This window comes from Taudactylus pleione, unplaced genomic scaffold (assembly GCF_031769625.1).
Source record: "Taudactylus pleione unplaced genomic scaffold, aTauple2 ptg000747l, whole genome shotgun sequence".
In the NCBI taxonomy this organism is placed as follows: domain Eukaryota; kingdom Metazoa; phylum Chordata; class Amphibia; order Anura; family Myobatrachidae; genus Taudactylus; species Taudactylus pleione.
This window is the reverse complement of record NW_028285149.1, coordinates 231,038-257,619: the sequence shown is the minus strand read 5'-3', so window position 1 is coordinate 257,619 and position 26,582 is coordinate 231,038. Positions and strand designations below refer to the sequence as shown.

At 44.6% G+C, this 26,582-nt stretch overlaps 1 protein-coding gene across 3 annotated transcripts in view; it reads left to right on the top strand.

Annotated features, from left to right (window-relative positions):
* Nucleotides 1-26,582, top strand: part of LOC148477101 (docking protein 1-like) — a 510,241-nt gene that overhangs the window by 439,316 nt on the left and 44,343 nt on the right. For 2 of the 3 annotated variants that reach the window (XM_088457210.1, XM_088457211.1), the window contains 2 exons: nt 5,857-6,153; nt 20,745-20,850. In XM_088457210.1, the coding sequence (XP_088313336.1) occupies nt 5,857-6,153; nt 20,745-20,850 (403 nt within the window). The remainder of the gene's footprint in view (nt 1-5,856; nt 6,154-20,744; nt 20,851-26,582) is intronic. The other variant, XM_088457212.1, reaches the window with a different exon arrangement.

Below are 26,582 nucleotides of genomic sequence, written 5' to 3'. Positions count from 1 at the left end.
TATACACACAAGGGTTATTTATATAGTACACACATATACACACTAGGGTTATTTATATAGCACACACATATACACACTAGGGTTATTTATATAGCACACACATATACACACTAGGGTTATTTATATAGTACACACATATATATACACTAGGGTTATTTATTTATATAGTACACACATATATACACACTAGGGTTATTTATATAGTACACACATATACTCACTAGGGTTATTTATATAGCACACACATATACACACTAGGGTTATTTATATCGCGCACACATATACACACTAGGGTTATTTATATAGCACACACATATACACACTAGGGTTATTTATATAGCACACACATATACACACTAGGGTTATTTATATAGCACACACATATACACACTAGGGTTATTTATATAGCACACACATATACACACTAGGGTTATTTATATAGTACACACATATATACACACTAGGGTTATTTATATAGTACACACATATATACACACTAGGGTTATTTATATAGTACACACATATATACACACTAGGGTTATTTATATAGCACACACATATATACACACTAGGGTTATTTATATAGCACACACATATATACACACTAGGGTTATTTATATAGCACACACATATATACACTAGGGTTATTTATATAGCACACACATATACACACTAGGGTTATTTATATAGCGCACACATATACACACTAGGGTTATTTATATAGCGCACACATATACACACTAGGGTTATTTATATAGCGCACACATATACACACCAGGGTTATTTATATAGCACACACATATACACTAGGGTTATTTTATATAGCACACACATATACACACTAGGGTTATTTATATAGCGCACACATATACACACTAGGGTTATTTATATAGCACACACATATACACACCAGGGTTATTTATATAGAGCACACATATACACACTAGTGTTATTTATATAGTACACACATATACACACTAGGGTTATTTATATAGCACACACATATACACACTAGGGTTATTTATATAGCACACATGTACACACTAGGGTTATTTATATAGCACTCACATATACACACTAGGGTTATTTATATAGCACACATGTACACACTAGGGTTATTTATATAGCACACACATATACACACTAGGGTTATTTATATAGCGCACACATATACACACTAGGGTTATTTATATAGCACACACATATACACACTAGGGTTATTTATATAGCAGACACACATATACACACTAGGGTTATTTATATAGTACACACATACACACTAGGGTTATTTATATAGCGCACACATATACACACTAGGGTTATTTATATAGCACACACATATACACACGATGGTTATTTATATAGTACACACATATACACACTAGGGTTATATATATAGCACACACATATACACACTAGGGTTATTTATATAGCGCACACATATTCCTCAGCACTTTACAGAGAGTATATCAGTCACTCACATCAGTCCCTGTCCCAGTGAGCTTACACTCTATATTCCCTATTACATGTACACACATATACACACTAGGGTTATTTATATAGTGCACACATATACACACTAGGGTTATTTATATAGTACACACATATACACACTAGGGTTATTTATATAGTACACACATATACACACTAGGGTTATTTATATAGTACACACATATTCCTCAGCACTTTACAGAGAGTATATCAGTCACTCACATCAGTCCCTGTCCCAGTGAGCTTACACTCTATATTCCCTATTACATGTACACACATATACACACTAGGGTTATTTATATAGTGCACACATATACACACTAGGGTTATTTATATAGTACACACATATACACACTAGGGTTATTTATATAGTACACACATATACACTAGGGTTATTTATATAGCACACACATATACACACTAGGGTTATTTATATAGCACACATATACACACTAGGGTTATTTATATAGCACACACATATACACACTAGGGTTATTTATATAGCACACACATATACACACTAGGGTTATTTATATAGCACACACATATACACACTAGGGTTATTTATATAGCGCACACATATACACACTAGGGTTATTTATATAGCGCACACATATATATACACTAGGGTTATTTTATATAGCACACACATATACACACTAGTGTTATTTATATAGTACACACATATACACACTAGGGTTATTTATATAGCACACACATATACACACTAGGGTTATTTATATAGTACACACATATACACACTAGGGTTATTTATATAGCACACACATATACACACTAGGGTTATTTATATAGCACACACATATACACACTTGGGTTATTTATATAGTACACATATATACACTAGGGTTATTTATATAGTACACACAAATACACACTAGGGTTATTTATATAGCGCACACATATACACACTAGGGTTATTTATATAGTACACACATATACACACTAGGGTTATTTATATAGCGCACACATATACACACTAGGGTTATTTATATAGCACATACATATATGCACTAGGGTTATTTATATAGCACACACATATACACACTAGGGTTATTTATATAGCGCACACATATATATACACTAGGGTTATTTATATAGCGCACACATATATATACACTAGGGTTATTTATATAGCGCACACATATACACACTAGGGTTATTTATATAGCACACACATATACACACTAGGGTTATTTATATAGCACACACATATATGCACTAGGGTTATTTATATAGCACACACATATACACACTAGGGTTATTTATATAGCGCACACATATATATACACTAGGGTTATTTATATAGCGCACACATATACACACTAGTGTTATTTATATAGTACACACATATACACACTAGTGTTATTTATATAGCACACACATATACACACTAGGGTTATTTATATAGCACACACATATACACACTAGGGTTATTTATATAGCACACACATATACACACTAGGGTTATTTATATAGCAGACACACATATACACACTAGGGTTATTTATATAGTACACACATACACACTAGGGTTATTTATATAGCGCACACATATACACACTAGGGTTATTTATATAGCACACACATATACACACGATGGTTATTTATATAGTACACACATATACACACTAGGGTTATTTATATAGCGCACACATATACACACTAGGGTTATTTATATAGCACACACATATACACACGATGGTTATTTATATAGTACACACATATACACACTAGGGTTATTTATATAGCGCACACATATACACACTAGGGTTATTTATATAGCGCACACATATTCCTCAGCACTTTACAGAGAGTATATCAGTCACTCACATCAGTCCCTGTCCCAGTGAGCTTACACTCTATATTCCCTATTACATGTACACACATATACACACTAGGGTTATTTATATAGTGCACACATATACACACTAGGGTTATTTATATAGTACACACATATACACACTAGGGTTATTTATATAGTACACACATATACACACTAGGGTTATTTATATAGTACACACATATTCCTCAGCACTTTACAGAGAGTATATCAGTCACTCACATCAGTCCTTGTCCCAGTGAGCTTACACTCTATATTCCCTATTACATGTACACACATATACACACTAGGGTTATTTATATAGTGCACACATATACACACTAGGGTTATTTATATAGTACACACATATACACACTAGGGTTATTTATATAGTACACACATATACACACTAGGGTTATTTATATAGCACACACATATATACACTAGGGTTATTTATATAGTACACACATATACACACTAGGGTTATTTATATAGCACACATATATACACACTAGGGTTATTTATATAGCACACACATATACACACTAGGGTTATTTATATAGCGCACACATATACACACTAGGGTTATTTATATAGCACACACATATATACACTAGGGTTATTTATATAGTACACACATATACACACTAGGGTTATTTATATAGCACACATATATACACACTAGGGTTATTTATATAGTACACACATATACACTAGGGTTATTTATATAGCACACACATGTACACACTAGGGTTATTTATATAGCACACACATATACACACTAGGGTTATTTATATAGCACACACATATACACACTAGGGTTATTTATATAGCGCACACATATACACACTAGGGTTATTTATATAGCGCACACATATACACACTAGGGTTATTTATATAGCACACACATATACACACTAGGGTTATTTATATAGCACACACATATACACACTAGGGTTATTTATATAGCACACACATATACACACTAGGGTTATTTATATAGCACACACATATACACACTAGGGTTATTTATATAGCACACACATATACACACGATGGTTATTTATATAGTACACACATATACACACTAGGGTTATTTATATAGCGCACACATATACACACTAGGGTTATTTATATAGCACACACATATATACACTAGGGTTATTTATATAGTACACACATATACACACTAGGGTTATTTATATAGCACACATATATACACACTAGGGTTATTTATATAGTACACACATATACACTAGGGTTATTTATATAGCACACACATGTACACACTAGGGTTATTTATATAGCACACACATATACACACTAGGGTTATTTATATAGCACACACATATACACACTAGGGTTATTTATATAGCGCACACATATACACACTAGGGTTATTTATATAGCACACACATATACACACTAGGGTTATTTATATAGCACACACATATACACACTAGTGGTATTTATATAGCACACACATATACACACTAGGGTTATTTATATAGCACACATATACACACTAGGGTTATTTATATAGCACACACATATACACACGATGGTTATTTATATAGTACACACATATACACACTAGGGTTATATATATAGTACACACATATACACACTAGGGTTATTTATATAGTACACACATATTCCTCAGCACTTTACAGAGAGTATATCAGTCACTCACATCAGTCCCTGTCCCAGTGAGCTTACACTCTATATTCCCTATTACATGTACACACATATACACACTAGGGTTATTTATATAGTACACACATATACACACTAGGGTTATTTATATAGCACACACATATACACACTAGGGTTATTTATATAGTACACATATATACACACTAGGGTTATTTATATAGTACACATATACACACTAGGGTTATTTATATAGTACACATATACACACTAGGGTTATTTATATAGTACACACATATACACACTAGGGTTATTTATATAGCACACACATATACACACTAGGGTTATTTATATAGTACACACATATACACACTAGGGTTATTTATATAGCACACACATGTACACACTAGGGTTATTTATATAGCACACACATATATACACTAGGGTTATTTATATAGTACACATATATACACACTAGGGTTATTTATATAGCACACACATATACACACTAGGGTTATTTATATAGCACACACATATACACACTAGGGTTATTTATATAGCACACACATATTCCTCAGCACTTTACAGAGAATATATCAGTCATTCACTTCAGTCCCTGTCCCTGTGAGCTTACACTCTATATTCCCTATTACATGTACACACATATACACACTAGGGTTAATTTTTGTTGGGAGTCAGTAACCTATCAGTATATTTGTGGGAGGAAACCAGAGAACCCGGAGGTAACCCACGCAGGCACAGGGAGAATATACAAACTCCACACAGTTAGGGCTGTAGTAGGAAAGGAACCCACGACCTCAGTGCTGCCCAGTGTCTCTAACACCATGTTGTGTTCCCATGTGTTGTTACAGAAGTGGAAGCGATGCTACGTTCTCCTGTATCCCGACTCGCAATTTGGCGTGGCAAGGTTAGAGTTTTATGACTGGAAGGATGGCACTCTGGCTGGAATACACACTCGTCGAGCTGCCGATCGGAAAGTTGTACGATTGGCAGAATGTATCCATGTGGCCCCTGCGCCAACAGAGAATGGGCATAAGGAAAACATGGCGGCTTTCATCATAGGTACCAGCGACAAGACAATGCTCCTCTCCGCAGAGCGTGCGTTGTGCGATGAATGGGTACAGAGACTAAGTGAGGTTGCTTTCCAGGTTAGTACAAACCTTTACATGGGGAGAGCTAATCTGCATGGACTCATTCTAAGCATTATATTTACTAAAGTGCAGTGTGGCCGGAGGCGGCCCCACGTGTATAATGGCTGCCGCGGCACTGAAGGTGTTAACCCCCGTGCTGCGGCGCCATTTCTAAAAGGACAAAAGGTGCCAGGCGCCCTGGTTTAAATGTTACTGGCACCACCTTTGTATTGTTTTACCGGCGCTAGGCGCCGAGTGTGTAAAAACGAGTGTCTCTCGCTGTGCTGCGAGCCACGGACATTCCCTGGTGGCTGCAGCAATGATTTGTGTTACCCGGTTCCCTGTGTGCTGCTGTGCGCTGCCGCCGGGGACTGGACGCCTAGCTCCCAGCGTCCCAGCTCCACAGGGCAACGTGGCCGGCAGTTACCCCTCAGTGCACTGCACCGCGGGGAGGACTGCGATGGCCGCACATTGGGGGATTGGACTGAGCCCCGTGGCTGCAGACGTAGATGGCAGCAATGGGAGCCTGGCAATGAATGTCGGGCACTGCGTGTGCTGCAGAGTGCAGGGGACCGGGAGAGTAGCTCTGGTATAGGGAAGCTGGATGCCGGACACCTAACAGCACACATTTACACTAAATAAAATGTATTTACAATGGTACCCGGACAGCAGGACCTGGGCCGCAGTGCTGCTATATGTGGAAGCCTGGTGCAGGGCACAGCCTTAGTGTAAAACGTATTGTATAAGGTGTATGCGGCACTGAGCTGCTGTGGGCCAAGGCTGATGCTGTGCACAGGTACAAAGGGTATATGGATACATCAAAATTTTATGGTGTATAATTTAAGTAAAAAGTGCACTTACCTGTGATGCTGAGGATGGCCAGGGGATCCCAGAGAAATCAAATGTCCCCCTATGCAGCCTCATGCCTGGAAGTGGTATGAGGAGGTGCATAGGGAGCTGGCTAAGGCAGCCGGCTAGCCGTTTCAGTGAGCTCCAGAATGGCTTCCCTTCCGTGGCCAGAAAGCCATGCCAGAGGCCCTGCTTGCCCACCTCTGGAGCTCAGATTCAGGCAGAGGTGGCTGGCTTGGTCCCTTAGCAGATTCCTGGAAGTCAGTTTTGGAGGGAAACCTCCCCCGGCCCTAGATGAGCAGACTCCTGGGTGGTGACCAAAACACCTGCTGGGCTTAGGCACAGGGCAATGACCACTCCCCCATGTCCATAGGGGACATGTTAAATGTGCAGGTGGCCAGCACATGTACAGGTCATGCACTTAAGGTGATTGGTTGAAACCACAGGGCGGACTTACCCCCTGTGGTAATGTGTATTAGAGTGGCATAAAAGGAGGCTTCATGCCTGGTAATATTGTACAACCCTGTTTATCCTTTGTGGAGAAGAGCTGCTGATTGATTTGGTTCTTGTACGCTGATGTTCCCCTTCAATTGGAAGGACGGGTCTTTTTTAAGACTTTGAGCAGTAAACAACTTTCCTGACTACAATAGCATCTCAATTCTGCGACCAACAGAATTGCGCCAAACGCTATTCCGTTCTCCGGCTGTTCTGGATAAGAGCTCCGCATCTCCAAGTTCAAGCCCTCTGCCAGCTACCGTGCAGACCTGGTCCATTGCAAGGGATCAGGTGGGAACAGCCGACACCAATCAGGGGGTGTGGCCGCAGCTAGTCAAACGCATACGCAGCGGTTCCAGGCGCCGAGGTAGGAGCTCGGTGGTGGCAGCAACATACATGCCCATTCCGTAATGGGTGGAGCCAGTGACAGGTGGTCACTGGTGGTAAGCGGGAATCCCTGATACCCAAGGTCTAGAAAGGGATCGTAACCCCAACCTGTGATCGGGAGTCGGAGGCTGACGCCACCCGGTTACATGCAGGTTTTTAGAAGTGGAGATGTTGCCCATATCAACCAATCAGATTCTACTTAATATTTATCTAGCACCTTCTAGAAGATAATACTGACTGAATGAAAAAAATTATACAAAACTGACATTCAAAAATCCAAATCCAAATAGTTTAATTTGAAATTAACCAAAGATAAAAACCGAAATGATCACCGGGCGCTCGTGTAATTCTATCACTGAGGGAAGGTCTGGGTAATTCCTGGGAATTGTTTCTAACATTGTTATAGTAGTCTGTCCACCTAAACCCTCTCCCTTGTAACGTCACTGACAGAAGTATGTGTTTATGTTTCACAACTGTTTTATGGTGCTTCAAACTGACTTCTGTAACTTAGGCTATCTACCTTCAGGAACATCTCAGATATATACTGTAATGTCCCTTACACAAATTATGGTTTTCTGCACATATGCATAGGGAATATGATTATGCTATATAGATTGCTTAGGAAGTGTATCCCATGCTCTACTATGGGGTTGTCATCTGTTAATGATATAGATTATAATATGTAATGCTTTACTATGTTCCCTATATGAATATATGATACCCCAATCTTTTCTTATAAAAGGAACTTCTGAAACCTGTTGGCATCGGGAGAATGTGCAGCAAACTATAGTCTGTGACATTTGGGCATCGCCTCTTGTTGGCTGACACACAGCTGTGAAGTAACATTACATTTATTCACACATATTGGTCCTAATTCTAAGTCGGATGTTAGTAGCTGCTTTTTGCATGATGCTGCGTAAATCAGATTTACTACCTTATGCTAATTCTAGTGTCCATAAAGCTACTGCACAAATCCATGCAGCTGCGATTGGGGAGCGTCCTGAAATGAGCAGAGGACTGGCCAAGATCCCTGTGACTCTGAATCAGCCGGATATGGGATAATGAGGAAATTCACTTCTGCACAGAGGTTCCCAAACTCTCTTCAATCCCGGCAGCTTAGAGCAGGCCGGGCTAACCTGTGGCTCTCCAGCTGTTGTGATACTACAAGTCCCAACGGGATGTGGTCAGGAACCCGGCTTCCCGACTGTGAAATCCCGTTATGGGACTAATGACAGGCGTCTAAATACCGACATCTATCATCAGCCCCACAACGAAATCCTGACACCCAGCACATCGATAGTAGGTAAACTGGACGTCAGGAGTGCTTAGTTGCGGGGGGGGTGGAGGGTTAGGATTAGGGACATCCGGGGGGATTTAGGATTAGGTACCCCCCGGGAGGGTTAGGTTTAGGCTAGGGGAAGGGGGGGTTAGGGTCAGGCACCTCCAGGGGAGGTTAGGTGTAGGCGCCCCCCCTGGAGGGTTAGGTTTCGGGTGCAGACCTGCTCTATAAATAAAGTGAATTGTGAGAATATATAAGTGATATAAAATACTGTATACTGTCTGTATCATTTATATAATAACATCTCATGTGATATCACATAAAGATTTTGAGATATTTTGAAAATATTAAATCCCAAAATGGAAGTATTTAATGACAGTAAGTGCTTGGCATGACTCCCTGCTGCCTGCGCTATGGGGTACGCATTCTGCCCAGACTCCTTATCCTCTATGTCATTAGAATCCCCCTCCTCATTTTCCTCATTTTCTCCGCCACGTTAAGTGGATAACATTATGTTAAAGCACACAGAACTTGGTATACAGTGTGTGCCGTGTGTGGACGCACCACGCATTTCGCCATCAGCTTAGTCATAGGAGCTCCTAAATTGCCAACGGCTCGTTCTTTATAGAGCCCTAAGATTGCTCCGCACAGGCCGGGGAGAAGGCACTAACTTGGTGACCACATTCTCCTGGACTCAGCAGAGTCTTCCTCCTGCAGGCTGATGGGGAAGTAACTGGTGTAGTCATATACTGTGTGCAGCCCTCACAAATAATATTACACTATATGAAGTCACTCAATCAGCTTATAAACAACAACAGCACAGCTGCCTCCCGTGTACAGAGAATGCGCAGAGCCTCTGATTTGGGACATGAATGGTTTCTCTCCTCTCATATCCTACAAGGATGAATTTGTGCATTTTTTTTGTTGGTCACAGACCGGGGTCTAAGAGATCTCTAACCGCTGTCAGTAACTTGTCATGACCGGCCCTGGAGGCTGCGTGACGGTGGCGTGACACAGCGCTAATAACAGGAAACAACCACCTGTTCTGTCTGACAATGATTCCGCTCCCCAGTATCTCACACTTACTGCCAGGTTCTGCCACCACTAAGGCTGTTTCCTGCAAGTGGGAATCCTTCAGCCAGTCCCAGTTATTAGTACCCAAATAATACAGATATTAGTGCAATCCACACAAGTGTAACAGAGAGTAAGCTTATTAAATGTAGATTAATATGAGAAAATTCCAGGTTATATGAAAATGATTAATAAAAACGATGTACAAAGATATTCTTAGGCAAATATTTTATTTTTTTTACATATTTTTATTGAAGCCCTTTGCATTGTTAAAGTACAATGAATACATTACATAAGATAAGAGATATATAGAGAGAACAGACATTATAAATACAAAGGAAGAAGTAACAGAATGTCTCACATAGTAACAGAATGCCTCACATAGTAACAGAATGCCTCACATAGTAACAGAATGCCTCCCATAGTAACAGTTTGTCTCACATAGTAACAGAATGCCTCACATAGTAACAGAATGTCTCACACAGTAACAGAATGCCTCACACAGTAACAGAATGCCTCACATAGTAATAGAATGTCTCACATAGTAACAGAATGTCTCCCATAGTAACAGAATGCCTCACATAGTAACAGAATGCCTCACATAGTAACAGAATGCCTCTCATAGTAACAGAATGCCTCACATAGTAACAGAATGCCTCACATAGTAACAGAATGCCTCACATAGTAACAGAATGTCTCACATAGTAACAGAATGCCTCACACAGTAACAGAATGCCTCACACAGTAATAGAATGTCTCACATAGTAACAGAATGTCTCCCATAGTAACAGAATGTCTCCCATAGTAACAGAATGCCTCTCATAGTAACAGAATGCCTCACATAGTAACAGAAAGCCTCTCATAGTAACAGAATGTCTCACATAGTAACAGAATGCCTCTCATAGTAACAGTTTGTCTCACATAGTAACAGAATATCTCCCATAGTAACAGTATGTCTCCCATAGTAACAGAATTTCTCCCATAGTAACAGAATTTCTCCCATAGTAACATAATGTCTCACATAGTAACAGAATGTCTCACATAGTAACAGAATTTCTCCCATAGTAACAGAATGCCTCACATAGTAACAGAATGCCTCACATAGTAACAGAATGCCTCACATAGTAACAGAATGCCTCACATAGTAACAGTTTCTCACATAGTAACAGAATGCCTCACATAGTAACAGAATGCCTCCCATAGTAACAGAATGCCTCACATAGTAACAGTTTGTCTCACATAGTAACAGAATGTCTCACATAGTAACAGAAATTCTCCCATAGCAACAGAATGTCTCACATAGTAACAGAATGCCTCACATAGTAACAGTATGTCTCCCATAGTAACAGTATGTTTCCCATAGTAACAGAATGCCTCACATAGTACATAAGATAAGAGATATATAGAGAGAACAGACATTATAAATACAAAGGAAGAAGTAACAGAATGTCTCACATAGTAACAGAATGCCTCACATAGTAATAGAATGTCTCACATAGTAACAGAATGCCTCACATAGTAACAGAATGCCTCACATAGTAAAAGAATGCCTCCCATAGTAACAGTTTGTCTCACATAGTAACAGAATGCCTCACATAGTAACAGAATGTCTCACATAGTAACAGAATGCCTCACATAGTAACAGTTTGTCTCACCTAGTAACAGAAATTCTCCCATAGTAACAGAAATTCTCCCATAGTAACAGAATGCCTCACATAGTAACAGAATGCCTCACATAGTAACAGTATGTCTCATAGTAAAAGAATGCCTCACATAGTAACAGTTTGTCTCACATAGTAACAGAATGTCTCACATAGTAACAGAATTTCTCCCATAGTAACAGAATGTCTCACATAGTAACAGAATGCCTCACATAGTAATAGAATGCCTCACATAGTAATAGAATGCCTCACATAGTAACAGTTTGTCTCACATAGTAACAGAAATTCTCCCATAGTAACAGAAATTCTCCCATAGTAACAGAATGTCTCACATAGTAACAGAATGCCTCACATAGTAACAGAATGCCTCACATAGTAACAGCTCTTTGTGGGGAGCACATGATCCTCCGATATCAGATTGGTTATAAAGAGTAGAACAAGATGGGGTATCTGAGGCCACATTATAATTTTATCAGGTTGTCCCGTCAATGACGTCATTTTTCGCCTGTTTGGCTTTAACCCCGTATTCAATTTGGAAGAATTTTCCCCTAGGCGGAGTCAATGCAATGTAATAGGCGGAAAAGTTTTGCCTATGAATGGGAGGCAGAAAAAAGGGCAGAATTGGGGGTTTGGGGTGCAACGTTGCGGGAACCCCCCTGCAGCCTTCAGCCAGTCCCCCAAAGGTAATCTGTGTCAAAAAAAAAAAAAAAAACACATAAGGACACCCCGAAAAATGACTTTGAAAAAGGGGGCGAAAAAAATGTTGGGGTACAAAGTTAAAAACTAGCGAACTTGGGGGGCGTGGCTTGACAGCCTTCTAGGAAAGCCGTGCATGCTTGGGGTTCCCGGCAGAGAGGTATTAAAATACCTCCTTTGCCTGGCTGAACTTGGCCTCAGTGTCCCCTGCGAGCTCCCTGTCACAGCCCAGCTCCAGTGGACATCGCAGGGGTAGAGCTACGGAGCCGGGGAAGGTCTCCTACCTTCCTGCAGGCTGTGGCCTATCTTTCCCCCTTGAAGCCGGGACCTAAATTTCCGTGGCGGATCGCGGATCGCGGGCCCGCCAGAATCGCGACTTTCCTCTGTTGAGATCCCCCGGGTTGACGCGGCTGCGGAGGCATCCAGAGGGACCCATCCGTTTGCCCCCCATCTGGACCTGTATGGGCGTCTGGCGCTGGCCGGAGTTGGCAGAAAGGGAGCGCCCGCCGCCATCTTGAAATCCCCTGCTCAGCCTGGAAGCGGTGAGGGAGCCGGTGCCCGCTCCAGAAGCTAAGTACACAGCTCTGCTCTGCCCTGTCATATATCCCTGGCTGTACAGACGCAGCCTGGGTGCATCCACAGTGCAGGTGGCTCCCTGGCCCCTCTTCTATATTTCAGCCACTAAAAGGCTGCCCTCCTGTGAGCTAAAGCTTTAACCCCTGCAGGATCAAGCCTGCAGATCAGCTCCTGCCATATAGCTGCTACTCTGCAGTGTTTCTCTTCTTTGTACCCAATAAACACTGAGTCTATTTTTGCTGGTGTTGTGCTGTGCTCCACATATATTGTAAGGAAAGTGTATATATGCCTCTCTGTGTTTGGAGCTTCCGCATAACTACCTGTATATACCCAGCTCATTTTCTCTAGCCTAACAGGTTTAATTCAACTCCGCTATCTAGCTTGCTCTTGCCCTGACATTTTTTTATTTTTTGTGCTGGTAGACATTTGCCAATTACTCTACACTGGCTCCCTCGTGTGGTCTTTTGTGATAATTACATCAAGATCCAATTGCAGCCACAATCAGTGTACCTCCATTTTGCTATTATATTTTCTGTCAGCCTCCCACACTCTTTTGTCTGAGGTCAAGATTCTCCTGGATGGTGCATCTCTGGAGTTAAAGATGTTCGTTTAATATTGTCACCCAACTTGCCTGGATTATTCTTGCAGAGCCCTGTGTCTCACTTTTTTTATTACTATTATATCACTATGTCGCAGAGAGGTAAGAAACCTCCACTATCCTCTACGAATTTCTTCGGATCTAAATCCAATGGTTCTCAGAGTTCGTCACTACCCCCAGAATCCCCCTCCTCCCCATGCTCATCCGAAGCTGGTATTGATCCTCAAATTCAGGCAGTTATGACTGGTTTGTTGGAGGGAGTTCAGACTGCTTTCAAGCAAGAACTGTCAAAAGCTATAGCGGAATTTAAATCAGAATTGACATCCCTTGGCAACAGAACGGATGCGCTGGAATCTAAATCGGACGACTTATGCCGTTCCCAAAACAGTCTTGATAAAGAACTCTCTAGACTTCATGATGAGGTGGAGACACTCAAAGAAGGACAAGAGGACCAAGAGAATCGATCTCGTCGCAACAACTTACGTATCCGTAATATAGCAGAACCAGTCCTTGGTCCCTCCTTACCATCATTTCTAAAGGACTTTTTTCAACACTTAGTCCCAGCTCTTACAATTGAAGATTGTTTATGTGAAAGAGCCCATAGAGCACTCCGAGCGAAGCCCTCTCCTACTCAACCTCCAAGAGACGTCATAGTTCGCCTGCACTATTTTCGTTCAAAGGAACGGATCTTGTTAGCTACTCGAGACTCTCCAATGATACCATTCCAAGATATGCAGTTACAAATCTTCCAGGACCTGGCTCCCTCTACTATTCAGAAGCGGCGGGATCTTCAGCCAGTCACTAAGATTCTACGGCAGCATCAAATCCGATATCGCTGGGGATTCCCCTTTATGCTTCAGGTTTCAGCAAACAACACTGTGCATAGTGTCAGGACTCTCACTCAAGGTCAAGATTTATTAGCTAAGCTTAATCTTCTTCCAACGCCGACTTCTGATCCGGTGACTGCTGCTCCCTCTTCCAGACCTCAACGCTCCCCACCTCCTTCTTTTTGAAGTTTGCTGGGAGGAAAAGTCCTCCCCTCCTGGTTCTCTGCGACATACGTAGTTATTATGTGTATGAATATTACGATGTTTAGATAATGTTTCTTTCTTCCCCTTGTCTTTCCCATTCTACTCCCTCCCCAACCCCCCCCCTCCCTTTTTTTTTTTTTTCCTATATATTGACACAGGTTTATGATCCCTGTATTACAGGGATTTTTGTTTGATTTGGTTATAGCCGATCTTATATTTAAGAGTCCAGGCAGTCCTGATTCTATTGGACGGTCCTTTCACTACCCCCCATGCTCCCTTTAATATTTTTGATTAATGTTATGTTGATTGATATTATTGCGGTCTTTGCTTTGGACCCAATTTACCAGGGTTGTTACCCAAATGGGTTCTCTGTTTCTTTCTTTTTTTGTGTGTGCCTTTTTTTCTCTGTGGCTCTCTTCTGTTTTTCTTCCCCCTTTTTTTCTCTTTCTGTCCCTAAGGGTGGCTCTATTTGGACCAAATTTTTTGATTTATTATACGTGTGTGTTATGTCTGTAGCACTTCTTTATATTTTCTTCCATGTCTCTTAAATTGTTATCCATTAATGTAAACGGACTTAATTCTCCTAAGAAACGTACCGTTCTCATGGGGGCTTGTAGGAGGGAGAAAGCCGATGTTGCATTTTTGCAAGAGACGCATCTTACGGGCCCGCACTCTCAGCTCCGAGGTAGGTGGTTTGCCCAGACCTTCTTTGCTTCAGCGAATTGTAAAAAACGTGGGGTAGCCATTTTAATTAGGTGTAACATCCCTTTTGTCCACATTAAAACTGTGACAGACCCAGAGGGTAGATTTCGTATAGTGATCGGTACTCTCCGTACTGAGATTTTCACTCTGGTGTCAGTGTACGCTCCTAATCAAGACCAGCCCCAATTCTTTGATTCTCTGTTCAGGCGTATTAGCAGAGTTGCGCAGTGCCCCCCTGTGTGGGGATTTCAACACCATTATTGACCCCCTGTTAGACAGATCGAACCCGCCTTCAAACTCCTCTGGGATGTCTCTTCCTAGGGCTTCTCGTACTCTCCTGGCTTCCCTTAAACATTATGGCCTTTGTGATACCTGGTGTCTTAAACATCCTCACAGCAAAGACTATACTCATTTTTCAGCTCCACACCAACATTATTCCAGGATAGATATGATCCACATTTCCTCCACTATTACCTCCCTAGTTACGGAAGCTGGTATTTCCCCCTTTACATGGACAGACTATGCAGGTGTCTATATTCTTTTAGATGTACATCGCTCTCCTCGTGGAAAGCGTAACTGGCGTCTTGATGACTCCCTTTTACAACATCCCCCGCTCTGCTAGAAATAAAATTAGCAATGACCCCCTACTTTGAGGAGAATACCTCCCCTGATATTTCCTCTAGTATCCTCTGGGAAGCCCATAAGGCTACTATACGGGGTTTTCTTATTTCGAAAACCTCAGCGGTTAGGAAAGCGGCTACACAAGAAATTCATTCCCTTGAGTCACAAATCTCAGTACTATTGATTCAACATAAAACATCCCCTAGCGCCTCCGTGCTAACCCAAATTGAGAAACTACGAGGTCAGCTTAATGCCCTTCTGTCTCGTCGCGCTGCGCTTATTTTGCAAAAACTTCGTCAACGCTCTTATGACAAATCTGACAAAATCGATTCTTTATTAGCCAATAAACTGCGTCGCAGACAAGCATTAGGTGCGATAGACCAATTACACTCTCCGTCTTCTGGTTCTTTTACCTATGATCCTGAAGTTATGGCTGAGGAATTTCGGACCTTTTATAGTTCCCTTTATAACTTATCAGATTCTTCTTATCCCACTTCTGCTGAAGCCGAGGGGGTGCGCTCATATTTGTCCTCTACTTCCCTACCCAGGCTCTCAGAATCCCAACTATCTACTCTCAATGACCGTATCTCAGATGAAGAAACAATAGCTGCTATTAGATCAATACGTTCCTCTGCCGCCCCAGGCCCTGATGGGTTTACAGCCCAATATTATAAACTGTTTACAAAGGAACTTGCCCCACATCTTACATCTCTATTTAATGATATTTTGGAGGGCGCTTCTTTTGCTCCTGATACAACTCGGGCCAACATTGTAGTGATTCCTAAACCTGATCGTGATCCTACTCATTGTATTAACTATAGACCGATTTCATTATTAAACGTCGACCTGAAAATTTATGCTAAAATCTTAGCGACTCGGTTAGCTCCTTTGCTCTCTTATTTGATACATCCGGATCAGGTCGGGTTTATACCTGGACGTCCGGCATCGGACAACACTAGACGGGCCATTGATCTGATACATTCTATTCATAAAAGGAAACTTCCTTCTCTGATTTTAGCTCTTGACGCGGAGAAGGCCTTCAACCGCATTTCCTGGCCCTTCGTATTCGCTGTCTTAGACAAAATGGGTTTTTCAGGCAAATTTTTAGATGGCGTTGCAACACTTTACCGTTCCCCCACAGCACGAGTTTCGGTTAATGGTGTCTACTCCTCCAGTTTTGGGATCACTAACGGTACTCGGCAGGGTTGTCCCCTCTCTCCCTTAATATTTGCTCTTATTATGGAACCCTTGGCGGCAAGGATCCGGTGTAATAGAGCTATCTCGGGAATATCCACTGGCCCCTCTGAATATAAAATCGCATTATATGCCGACGATATTTTAGTTTCTCTCACTGACCCAGCTCGATCCCTAAATTCACTTTTAGAGGAAATAAATTCATATTCCCAACACTCGGGTTATAAAATTAATGTCACCAAGACTGAAGTTCTTGATTTCTATATCCCTGTTACCCTAAAGCAAACCTTAGAGGCCATGCTCCCTTGTACCTGGCATAAAAAAAAGATTAAATATCTTGGTGTTTTCTTAACTCATCATCATCATCAGCTGTTTCAGGCAAATTTTCCCCGCCTTCTAGATTGCATTAAGTCTGATTTGTGTGACTGGTCCAACTATTTTATTTCTTGGATAGGTAGAATACATTCAGTTAAGATGAGCGTTCTCCCTCGGCTCTTGTATCTATTTCAGACCCTTCCGATCTGCATCCCTCCATACGTGTTCAAATTCCTCCAGTACCAAACCTCATATTTCATATGGAACCGGAAACGCCCGAGGATTAGACTAAAGTTGCTTCAGCGGCCTTCTAGGGGTGGGGGGCTGGGTATTCCCGATTTTAAAAAATATTATTACGCTGCGCAGCTCTCTCATTGTGCTCAGTGGTGTAACTTCTCTGCAGGGAAGGTCTGGGTGGCTATTGAGGCCGAGGAGCTGGGACTGGCCACTGTATCCCCCCTCTTGTGGCTATCTAAGATTCATCGCCCCCGGACGGTTTCTTCTCACCCAGTAATTTCTTGCTCTTTAGCAGTTCGGGATTTAGCCAATAGATGTTTTAAGTTAGCTCCAGCCCCGTCCCCTTTGATACCACTACTTCATAATCCATCTTTTCCTCCTGGACTATGCAAATCATCTTTTACAGCCTGGTCATCGAGTAATATTTATTATGTGAATGATATTACTATAGATACTAATTTCCCACAGTTTTCTGACTTCCGGGATAGAGCAGCGGTTCCATCCAAAGAATTTTTTAGGTTCCTACAAATTAGACACTTCCATTCCAAAATTAGCTCGACTCTGATTAGCAGATCTTTGACTTCTTTTGAGTCTTTATGTTGGAGACGACCCTCCACTAGGGGTCTTATTTCTACTATTTACTCCTTACTAGGGGAAGTAAGCTCCAATCGGGAGCCTCATGAGTTAGCGTGGGAACGAGATTTGGGACACTCTATAGATGCTGAGGATTGGACGGAGATCTGGGACAACGCTGCCACCAGTTCTATTTGCGTAAAAATTAAGGAAAATATCTATAAATTGCTATATCGATGGTATTATGTTCCATCGCGGCTGCAAGTAATGTTTCCCGGTGCTTCAGATAGATGCTGGAGGGGTTGCGGTGGAGAGGGCAGCTTTTTACACATCTGGTGGACTTGTCCCAAATTAGCTAGTATATGGCAGGAGGTTATTGATCTCCTCTCGCACCTCTTTGATATTACGATTCCCTATGACCCTCAGCATTTTCTACTTCCCTTGAGTCTGCCTTCTCTGTCCCGGTCTCAGAATAGGTTATTCCGACACATAGTATCTGCTATGACTTGTCAAATTGCAGCGGACTGGAAAAATCCTCATCCTTCTCCGATGCAGGCAATATTATCACGTATCTGGTATATATACAAGATGGAATACATGACAGCTTTATTACGTAATACATCCAAAACCTTTGATAAAATCTGGTCCCCTTGGCTGACATACCAGAATGTTACTTCCCCATTTAACAACTAAATTTTCCTTTTATATTTTTTTCTTTATTATGTTTAGATTGTAAAAGAGTGACTCTATACGGAGTCCACCCATCCTCTTCCCCTCTTACTCTCCTTTGTCTTTCTTCTCCTTTTCTCTCTTTCTTTCCTCTATTCTTAAACGGTTTGCCACGCCGTTGCTGCTAGTTTTTTCTTGCATCTATTTTCTTTATTTTCTTATAACGAGAAAATCTTCTATTAGATCATATTATTGTTCTGAAATAGTACAGTTTCCATTATAAAACTATGTTATGTGCTGCACCTTATTTTTGGAATATTGGAATGTACTGTTTTCTTTGTGATTTGCTCAATAAAAAGAGTTTATACCAGAAAAAAAAAGAAAACTAGCGATCTTGACTCTGGGGGGTCCCCACGTATTCCCCACGTATTCCCCAGGTGTTTGCGGAAGGTGGGTTTTTCACAATATTTTCAACTTCACTTTAGCAACTTTTAAATATGCTGACCCCCATTTTCAAGTACCCCAAATTTGCTGGGAGAAGTTATTTTCAGGATAAATACTCCTATATACTATTCTGCATCACGTATAGAAAACGCTATTTAGCAGCTATTGAGCCCGGTTAAAAACACCAAATACCTTCAGCGAGCCAAATTGGGGGTAACCATATCTAACCCCCATGTCAGAGCATCTTTTGGGGGGTGTCAGGCTGATTTCCCCAAATCTGACAATACTTTCCGCCTGTTTAAGTTTCACCGGGTCCCGTTTTTGCCTACTTTCAAATTGAATACGGGGTAAAGCCGCCACGGCCGCGATACTTTTCCGCCTGCAAAACAGGCGAAGTAGGCAGAAACTCAGGGCCGCGAAAGAGTATTGCGGCTCGGCTCAAATGGAATACGGCTCTACATGTAAATTAGCCGCAGCTTGGTAAATACATCACCCTTGTGCAATGTTTGTGGGTCTCCATAACGTGAGAGAATGCTGAAAATCTCTGAGGGTACATTCGTCATGTGACCACCATGTCCCCTTCTGATTGGCCCAGCCTCTGACCAACCCACTTTGTCTGTCGTATCCCTGTGTAACCAAATTGAACACAAAAACTTGTCCGTCAGAACAATCAATCGGATCTTCTCGTCGGTGATCTATAATCCATGATACACCGGCTGATCCAGCGCAATTACCCCACTTGGTGACTGTTACTAGGGATTTATGTTGCTGCCATATTTTTGGAGGTCACCTGTACAATGTTATGCCGGCCACACACGGGGCGATTTGAAAACGTGCGACACCTCGGCAAGTTTTCAAATTCAGCCCGATACATCGCATGCTGCTGTGAATGGTAAACGATCCATCTTACAAGAAGCTTCTGTTACCTATTTATCAGCATGATGGATCGCAGGTTTTTCCATAAGATCTACGATGCCGATGTAAGATGGCGGGGACGCACATCGCCGTTGTACAGCATGCCAAAACACGCACTATTGATCGTTACAATCGATCTAAATCGTGCATATCGTGTGTAAAATCGCCCCGTGTATGGGGGTCCCTTACATTTCTGCTATATATACTGTATATGACATATGAGAATGGCAGCTCTGTAGCATTGGTTCATTGACTTTAAATATACAAAAGTTTATTCTCTCTCTGTTCACCCCCAGGGGAAAGTCAGTGAGTGCAAATCTGCCCAGGAAAAGGCATCGGACGCCAGCGACTGCACCTCTCTGGAGATGGCCGTGAACAGCATCTACTTCTCCCGGGAAGAAGGTAAGAGAATCTCATTGGCTAGAACTCTGTATACGGTATAAGTCCTAGGACATGTCATTAACCCAGTCTAGCGTAGACCATATTTATTAATACTGGAGATAGACACCCATACACAAAGAATATAAGTTACTAGTATACTGTATATATGGACCTGGCATCTGATGGTGCTCCCTCCCTCTCATCCCTCACCCCTTCTCATCCCTCACCCCTTCTCATCCCTCACCCCCTCTCATCCCTCACCCCCTCTCATCCCTCACCCCTTCTCATCCCCACCCCCTCTCATCCCTCACCCCCTCTCATCCCCACCCCCTCTCATCCTCACCCACTCTCATCCCCACCCCCTCTCATCCCTCACCCCTCTCATCCCCACCCCCTCTCATCCCAACCCTCTCATCCTTCACCCCCTCTCATCCCCACCCCCTCTCATCCCCACCCTCTCATCCCCACCCCCTCTCATCCCTCACCCCCTCTCATCCCCACACCCTCTCATCCCCACACCCTCTCATCCCCACCCCTTCTCATCCTCACCCCTTCTCATCCCCACCCCCTCTCATCTCCACCCCCTCTCATCCCTCACCCCCTCTCATCCCTCACCCCCTCTCATCCCTCACCCCCTCTCATCCCCACCCCCTCTCATCCCTCACCCCCTCTCATCCCTCACCCCCTCTCATCCCCACCCCCTGTCATCCTCGCCTCCTCTCATCCCCATCCCCACCTCCTCTCATCCCCGCCCCCTCCCATTCCCACCCCAATCATCCCTCACCACCTCTCATCCCTCACCACCTCTCATCCCTCAACCCCTCTCATCCCTCACCACCTCTCATCCCTCAGCCCCTCTCATCCCTCAGCCCCTCTCATCCCTCAGCCCCTCTCATCCCTCACCTCCTCTCATCCCTCACCTCCTCTCATCCCTCACCTCCTCTCATCCCTCACCTCCTCTCATCCCCGCCCTCTCTCATCCCCGCCCTCTCTCATCCCCGCCCCCTCTCATCCCAGCGCCCTCTCGTCCAAGCCCCCTCCCATCCCTGCACTCATCCCCGCCCCCTCTCATCCCTCACCTCCTCTCATCCCTCACCCCCTCTCATCCCTCACCCCCTTTCATCCCTCACCCCCTTTCATCCCTCACCCCCTCTCATCCCTTACCCCCTCTCATCCCTCACCCCCTTTCATCCCTCCCCTCTCATCCCTCACCCCCTTTCATCCCTCCCCTCTCATCCCTCACCCCCTTTCATCCCTCCCCTCTCATCCCTGCCTCCTCTCATCCCCGCCCCCTCACCCCCACCTCCTCTCATCCCTCACCCCCTCTCATCCCTCACCCCCTCTCATCCCTCAACCCCTTTGATCCCTCACCCCCTTTCAACCCCTTCCCCACCCCCTCTCTTCCCCGCCCCCTCTCATCCCCGCCTCCTCCCATCCCCGCCCCTCCCATCCCTCACCACCTCTCATCCCCGCCGCCTCCCATCCCCGCCCCTCCCATCCCTCACCACCTCCCATCCCCGCCGCCTCCCATCCCCGCCCCTCCCATCCCTCACCACCTCTCATCCCCGCCGCCTCCCATCCCCGCCCCTCCCATCCCTCACCACCTCTCATCCCCGTCCTCTCTCATCCCTGCCCCCTCTCATCCCCACCTCCTCTCATCCACGCCCCCTTCCCATCCACTCCCCCTCCCTTCCCCCCTTCTCTCATCCACGCCCCCTCCCATCCCCACCTCCTCTCATCCACGCTCCCTTCCCATCCACTCCCCCTCCCTTACCCCCCTCCCATCCCCACCTCCTCTCATCCATGCCCCCTCCCATCCCCACCCCTTCCCATCCATCCCCACCCCTTCCCATCCATCCCCGCCCCCTCTCGTCCAAGCCCCCTCCCATCCCTGCCGCTCTCATCCACGCCCCCTCCCATCGCCACCTCCTCTCATCCACGCCCCCTCCCATCGCCACCTCCTCTCATCCACGCGCCCTCCCATCGCCACCTCCTCTCATCCACGCCCCCATTTCCATCCCCACCTCCTCTCATCCACGCCCCTTCCATCCCCACCTCCTCTCATCCACGCCCCCTTCCATCCCCACCTCCTCTCATCCACGCCCCCTTCCATCCCCACCTCCTCTCATCCACGCCCCCTTCCATCCCCACCTTCTCTCATCCACGCCCCCTTCCATCCCCACCTTCTCTCATCCACGCCCCCTTCCATCCCCACCTCCTCTCATCCACGCCCCCTTCCATCCCCACCTCCTCTCATCCACGCCCCCTTCCATCCCCACCTCCTCTCATCCATGCCCCCTTCCATCCCCACCTCCTCTCATCCACGCCCCCTTCCATCCCCCCTTCTCTCATCCACGCCCCCTCCCATCCCCACTTTCTCTCATCCACGCCCCCACCCATCCCCACCTCCTCTCATCCACGCCCCCTTCCCATCCACTCCCCCTCCCTTCCCCCCCTCCCATCCCCACCTCCTCTCATCCACGCCCCCTCCCATCCCCACCTCCTCTCATCCACGCCCCCTTCCCATCCACTCCCCCTCCCTTCCCCCCTTCTCTCATCCACGCACCCTCCCATCCCCACCTCCTCTCATCCACGCTCCCTTCCCATCCACTCCCCCTCCCTTCCCCCCCTCCCATCCCCACCTCCTCTCATCCACGCCCCCTTCCCATCCCCACCTCCTCTCATCCACTCCCCCTCCCTTCCCCCCCTCCCATCCCCCCTTCTCTCATCCACGCCCTCTCCCATCCCCACCTCCTCTCATCCACGCCCCCTTCCCATCCACTCCCCCTCCCTTCCCCCCTTCTCTCATCCACGCCCCCTCCCATCCCCACCTCCTCTCATCCACGCCCCCTTCCCATCCACTCCCCCTCCCTTCCCCCCCTCCCATCCCCACCTCCTCTCATCCACGCCCCCTTCCCATCCCCACCTCCTCTCATCCACTCCCCCTCCCTTCCCCCCCTCCCATCCCCCCTTCTCTCATCCATGCCCCCTTCCATCCCCCCTTCTCTCATCCACGCCCCCTCCCATCCCCACCTTCTCTCATCCATGCCCCCACCCATCCCCACCTCCTCTCATCCACGCCCCCTTCCCATCCACTCCCCCTCCCTTCCCCCCCTCCCATCCCCACCTCCTCTCATCCACGCCCCCTTCCCATCCCCACCTCCTCTCATCCACTCCCCCTCCCTTCCCCCCCTCCCATCCCCCCTTCTCTCATCCACACCCCCTCCCATCCCCACCTCCTCTCATCCACGCCCCCTTCCCATCCACTCCCCCTCCCTTACCCCCCTCCCATCCCCCCTTCTCTCATCCACGCCCCCTCCCATCCCCACCTCCTCTCATCCACGCCCCCTCCCATTCCCACCTCCTCTCATCCACGCCCCCTCCCATTCCCACCTCCTCTCATCCACGCCCCCTCCCATCCCCACCTCCTCTCATCCACGCCCCCGCCCATCCCCACCTCTCATCCTCGCCTCCTCTCGTCCACGCCCCCTCCTATATATACTGTATACAGCACCTATCAGAGAGTAGCTGGCTGTGTGTATATAGTGTATACAGCACCTATCAGAGAGTAGCTGGCTGTGTATATACTGTATACAGCACCTATCAGAGAGTAGCTGGCTGTGTATATACTGTATACATCACCTATCAGAGAGTAGCTGGCTGTGTATATACTGTATACAGCACCTATCAGAGAGTAGCTGGCTGTGTATATACTGTATACAGCACCTATCAGAGAGTAGCTGGCTGTGTATATACTGTATACAGCACCTATCAGAGAGTAGCTGGCTGTGTATATACTGTATACAGCACCTATCAGAGAGTAGCTGGCTGTGTATATACTGTATACAGCACCTATCAGAGAGTAGCTGGCTGTGTATATACTGTATACAGCACCTATCAGAGAGTAGCTGGCTGTGTATATATACTGTATACAGCACCTATCAGAGAGTAGCTGGCTGTGTATATACTGTATACAGCACCTATCAGAGAGTAGCTGGCTGTGTATACTGTATACAGCACCTATCAGAGAGTAGCTGGCTGTGTATATACTGTATACAGCACCTATCAGAGAGTAGCTGGCTGTGGATATACTGTATACAGCACCTATCAGAGAGTAGCTGGCTGTGTATATACTGTATACAGCACCTATCAGAGAGTAGCTGGCTGTGTATATACTGTATACATCACCTATCAGAGAGTAGCTGGCTGTGTATATACTGTATACAGCACCTATCAGAGAGTAGCTGGCTGTGTATACTGTATACAGCACCTATCAGAGAGTAGCTGGCTGTGTATATACTGTATACAGCACCTATCAGAGAGTAGCTGGCTGTGTATATACTGTATACAGCACCTATCAGAGAGTAGCTGGCTGTGTATATACTGTATACAGCACCTATCAGAGAGTAGCTGGTTGTGTATATACTGGCTGTGTATATACTGTATACAGCACCTATCAGAGAGTAGCTGGCTGTGTGTATACTGTATACAGCACCTATCAGAGAGTAGCTGGCTGTGTGTATACTGTATACAGCACCTATCAGAGAGTAGCTGGCTGTGTATATACTGTATACAGCACCTATCAGAGAGTAGCTGGCTGTGTATATACTGTATACAGCACCTATCAGAGAGTAGCTGGCTGTGTGTATACTGTATACAGCACCTATCAGAGAGTAGCTGGCTGTGTATATACTGTACACAGCACCTATCAGAGAGTAGCTGGTTGTGTATATACTGTATACAGCACCTATCAGAGAGTAGCTGGCTGTGTGTATACTGTATACAGCACCTATCAGAGTAGCTGGCTGTGTATATACTGTATACAGCACCTATCAGAGAGTAGCTGGCTGTGTATATACTGTACACAGCACCTATCAGAGAGTAGCTGGCTGTGTATATACTGTATACAGCACCTATCAGAGAGTAGCTGGCTGTGTATATACTGTATACAGCACCTATCAGAGAGTAGCTGGCTGTGTATATACTGTATACAGCACCTATCAGAGAGTAGCTGGCTGTGTATATACTGTATACAGCACCTATCAGAGAGTAGCTGGCTGTGTATATACTGTATACAGCACCTATCAGAGAGTAGCTGGCTGTGTATATACTGTATACAGCACCTATCAGAGAGTAGCTGGCTGTGTATACTGTATACAGCACCTATCAGAGAGTAGCTGGCTGTGTATATACTGTATACAGCACCTATCAGAGAGTAGCTGGCTGTGTGTATACTGTATACAGCACCTATCAGAGAGTAGCTGGCTGTGTATATACTGTATACAGTACCTATCAGAGAGTAGCTGGCTGTGTATATATACTGTATACAGCACCTATCAGAGAGTAGCTGGCTGTGTGTATACTGTATACAGCACCTATCAGAGAGTAGCTGGCTGTGTATATACTGTATACAGCACCTATCAGAGAGTAGCTGGCTGTGTATATACTGTATACAGCACCTATCAGAGAGTAGCTGGCTGTGTATATACTGTATACAGCACCTATCAGAGAGTAGCTGGCTGTGTATATACTGTATACAGCACCTATCAGAGAGTAGCTGGCTGTGTGTATACTGTATACAGCACCTATAAGAGAGTAGCTGGCTGTGTATATATACTGTATACAGCACCTATCAGAGAGTAGCTGGCTGTGTGTATACTGTATACAGCACCTATCAGAGAGTAGCTGGCTGTGTGTATACTATATACAGCACCTATCAGAGAGTAGCTGGCTGTGTATATACTGTATACAGT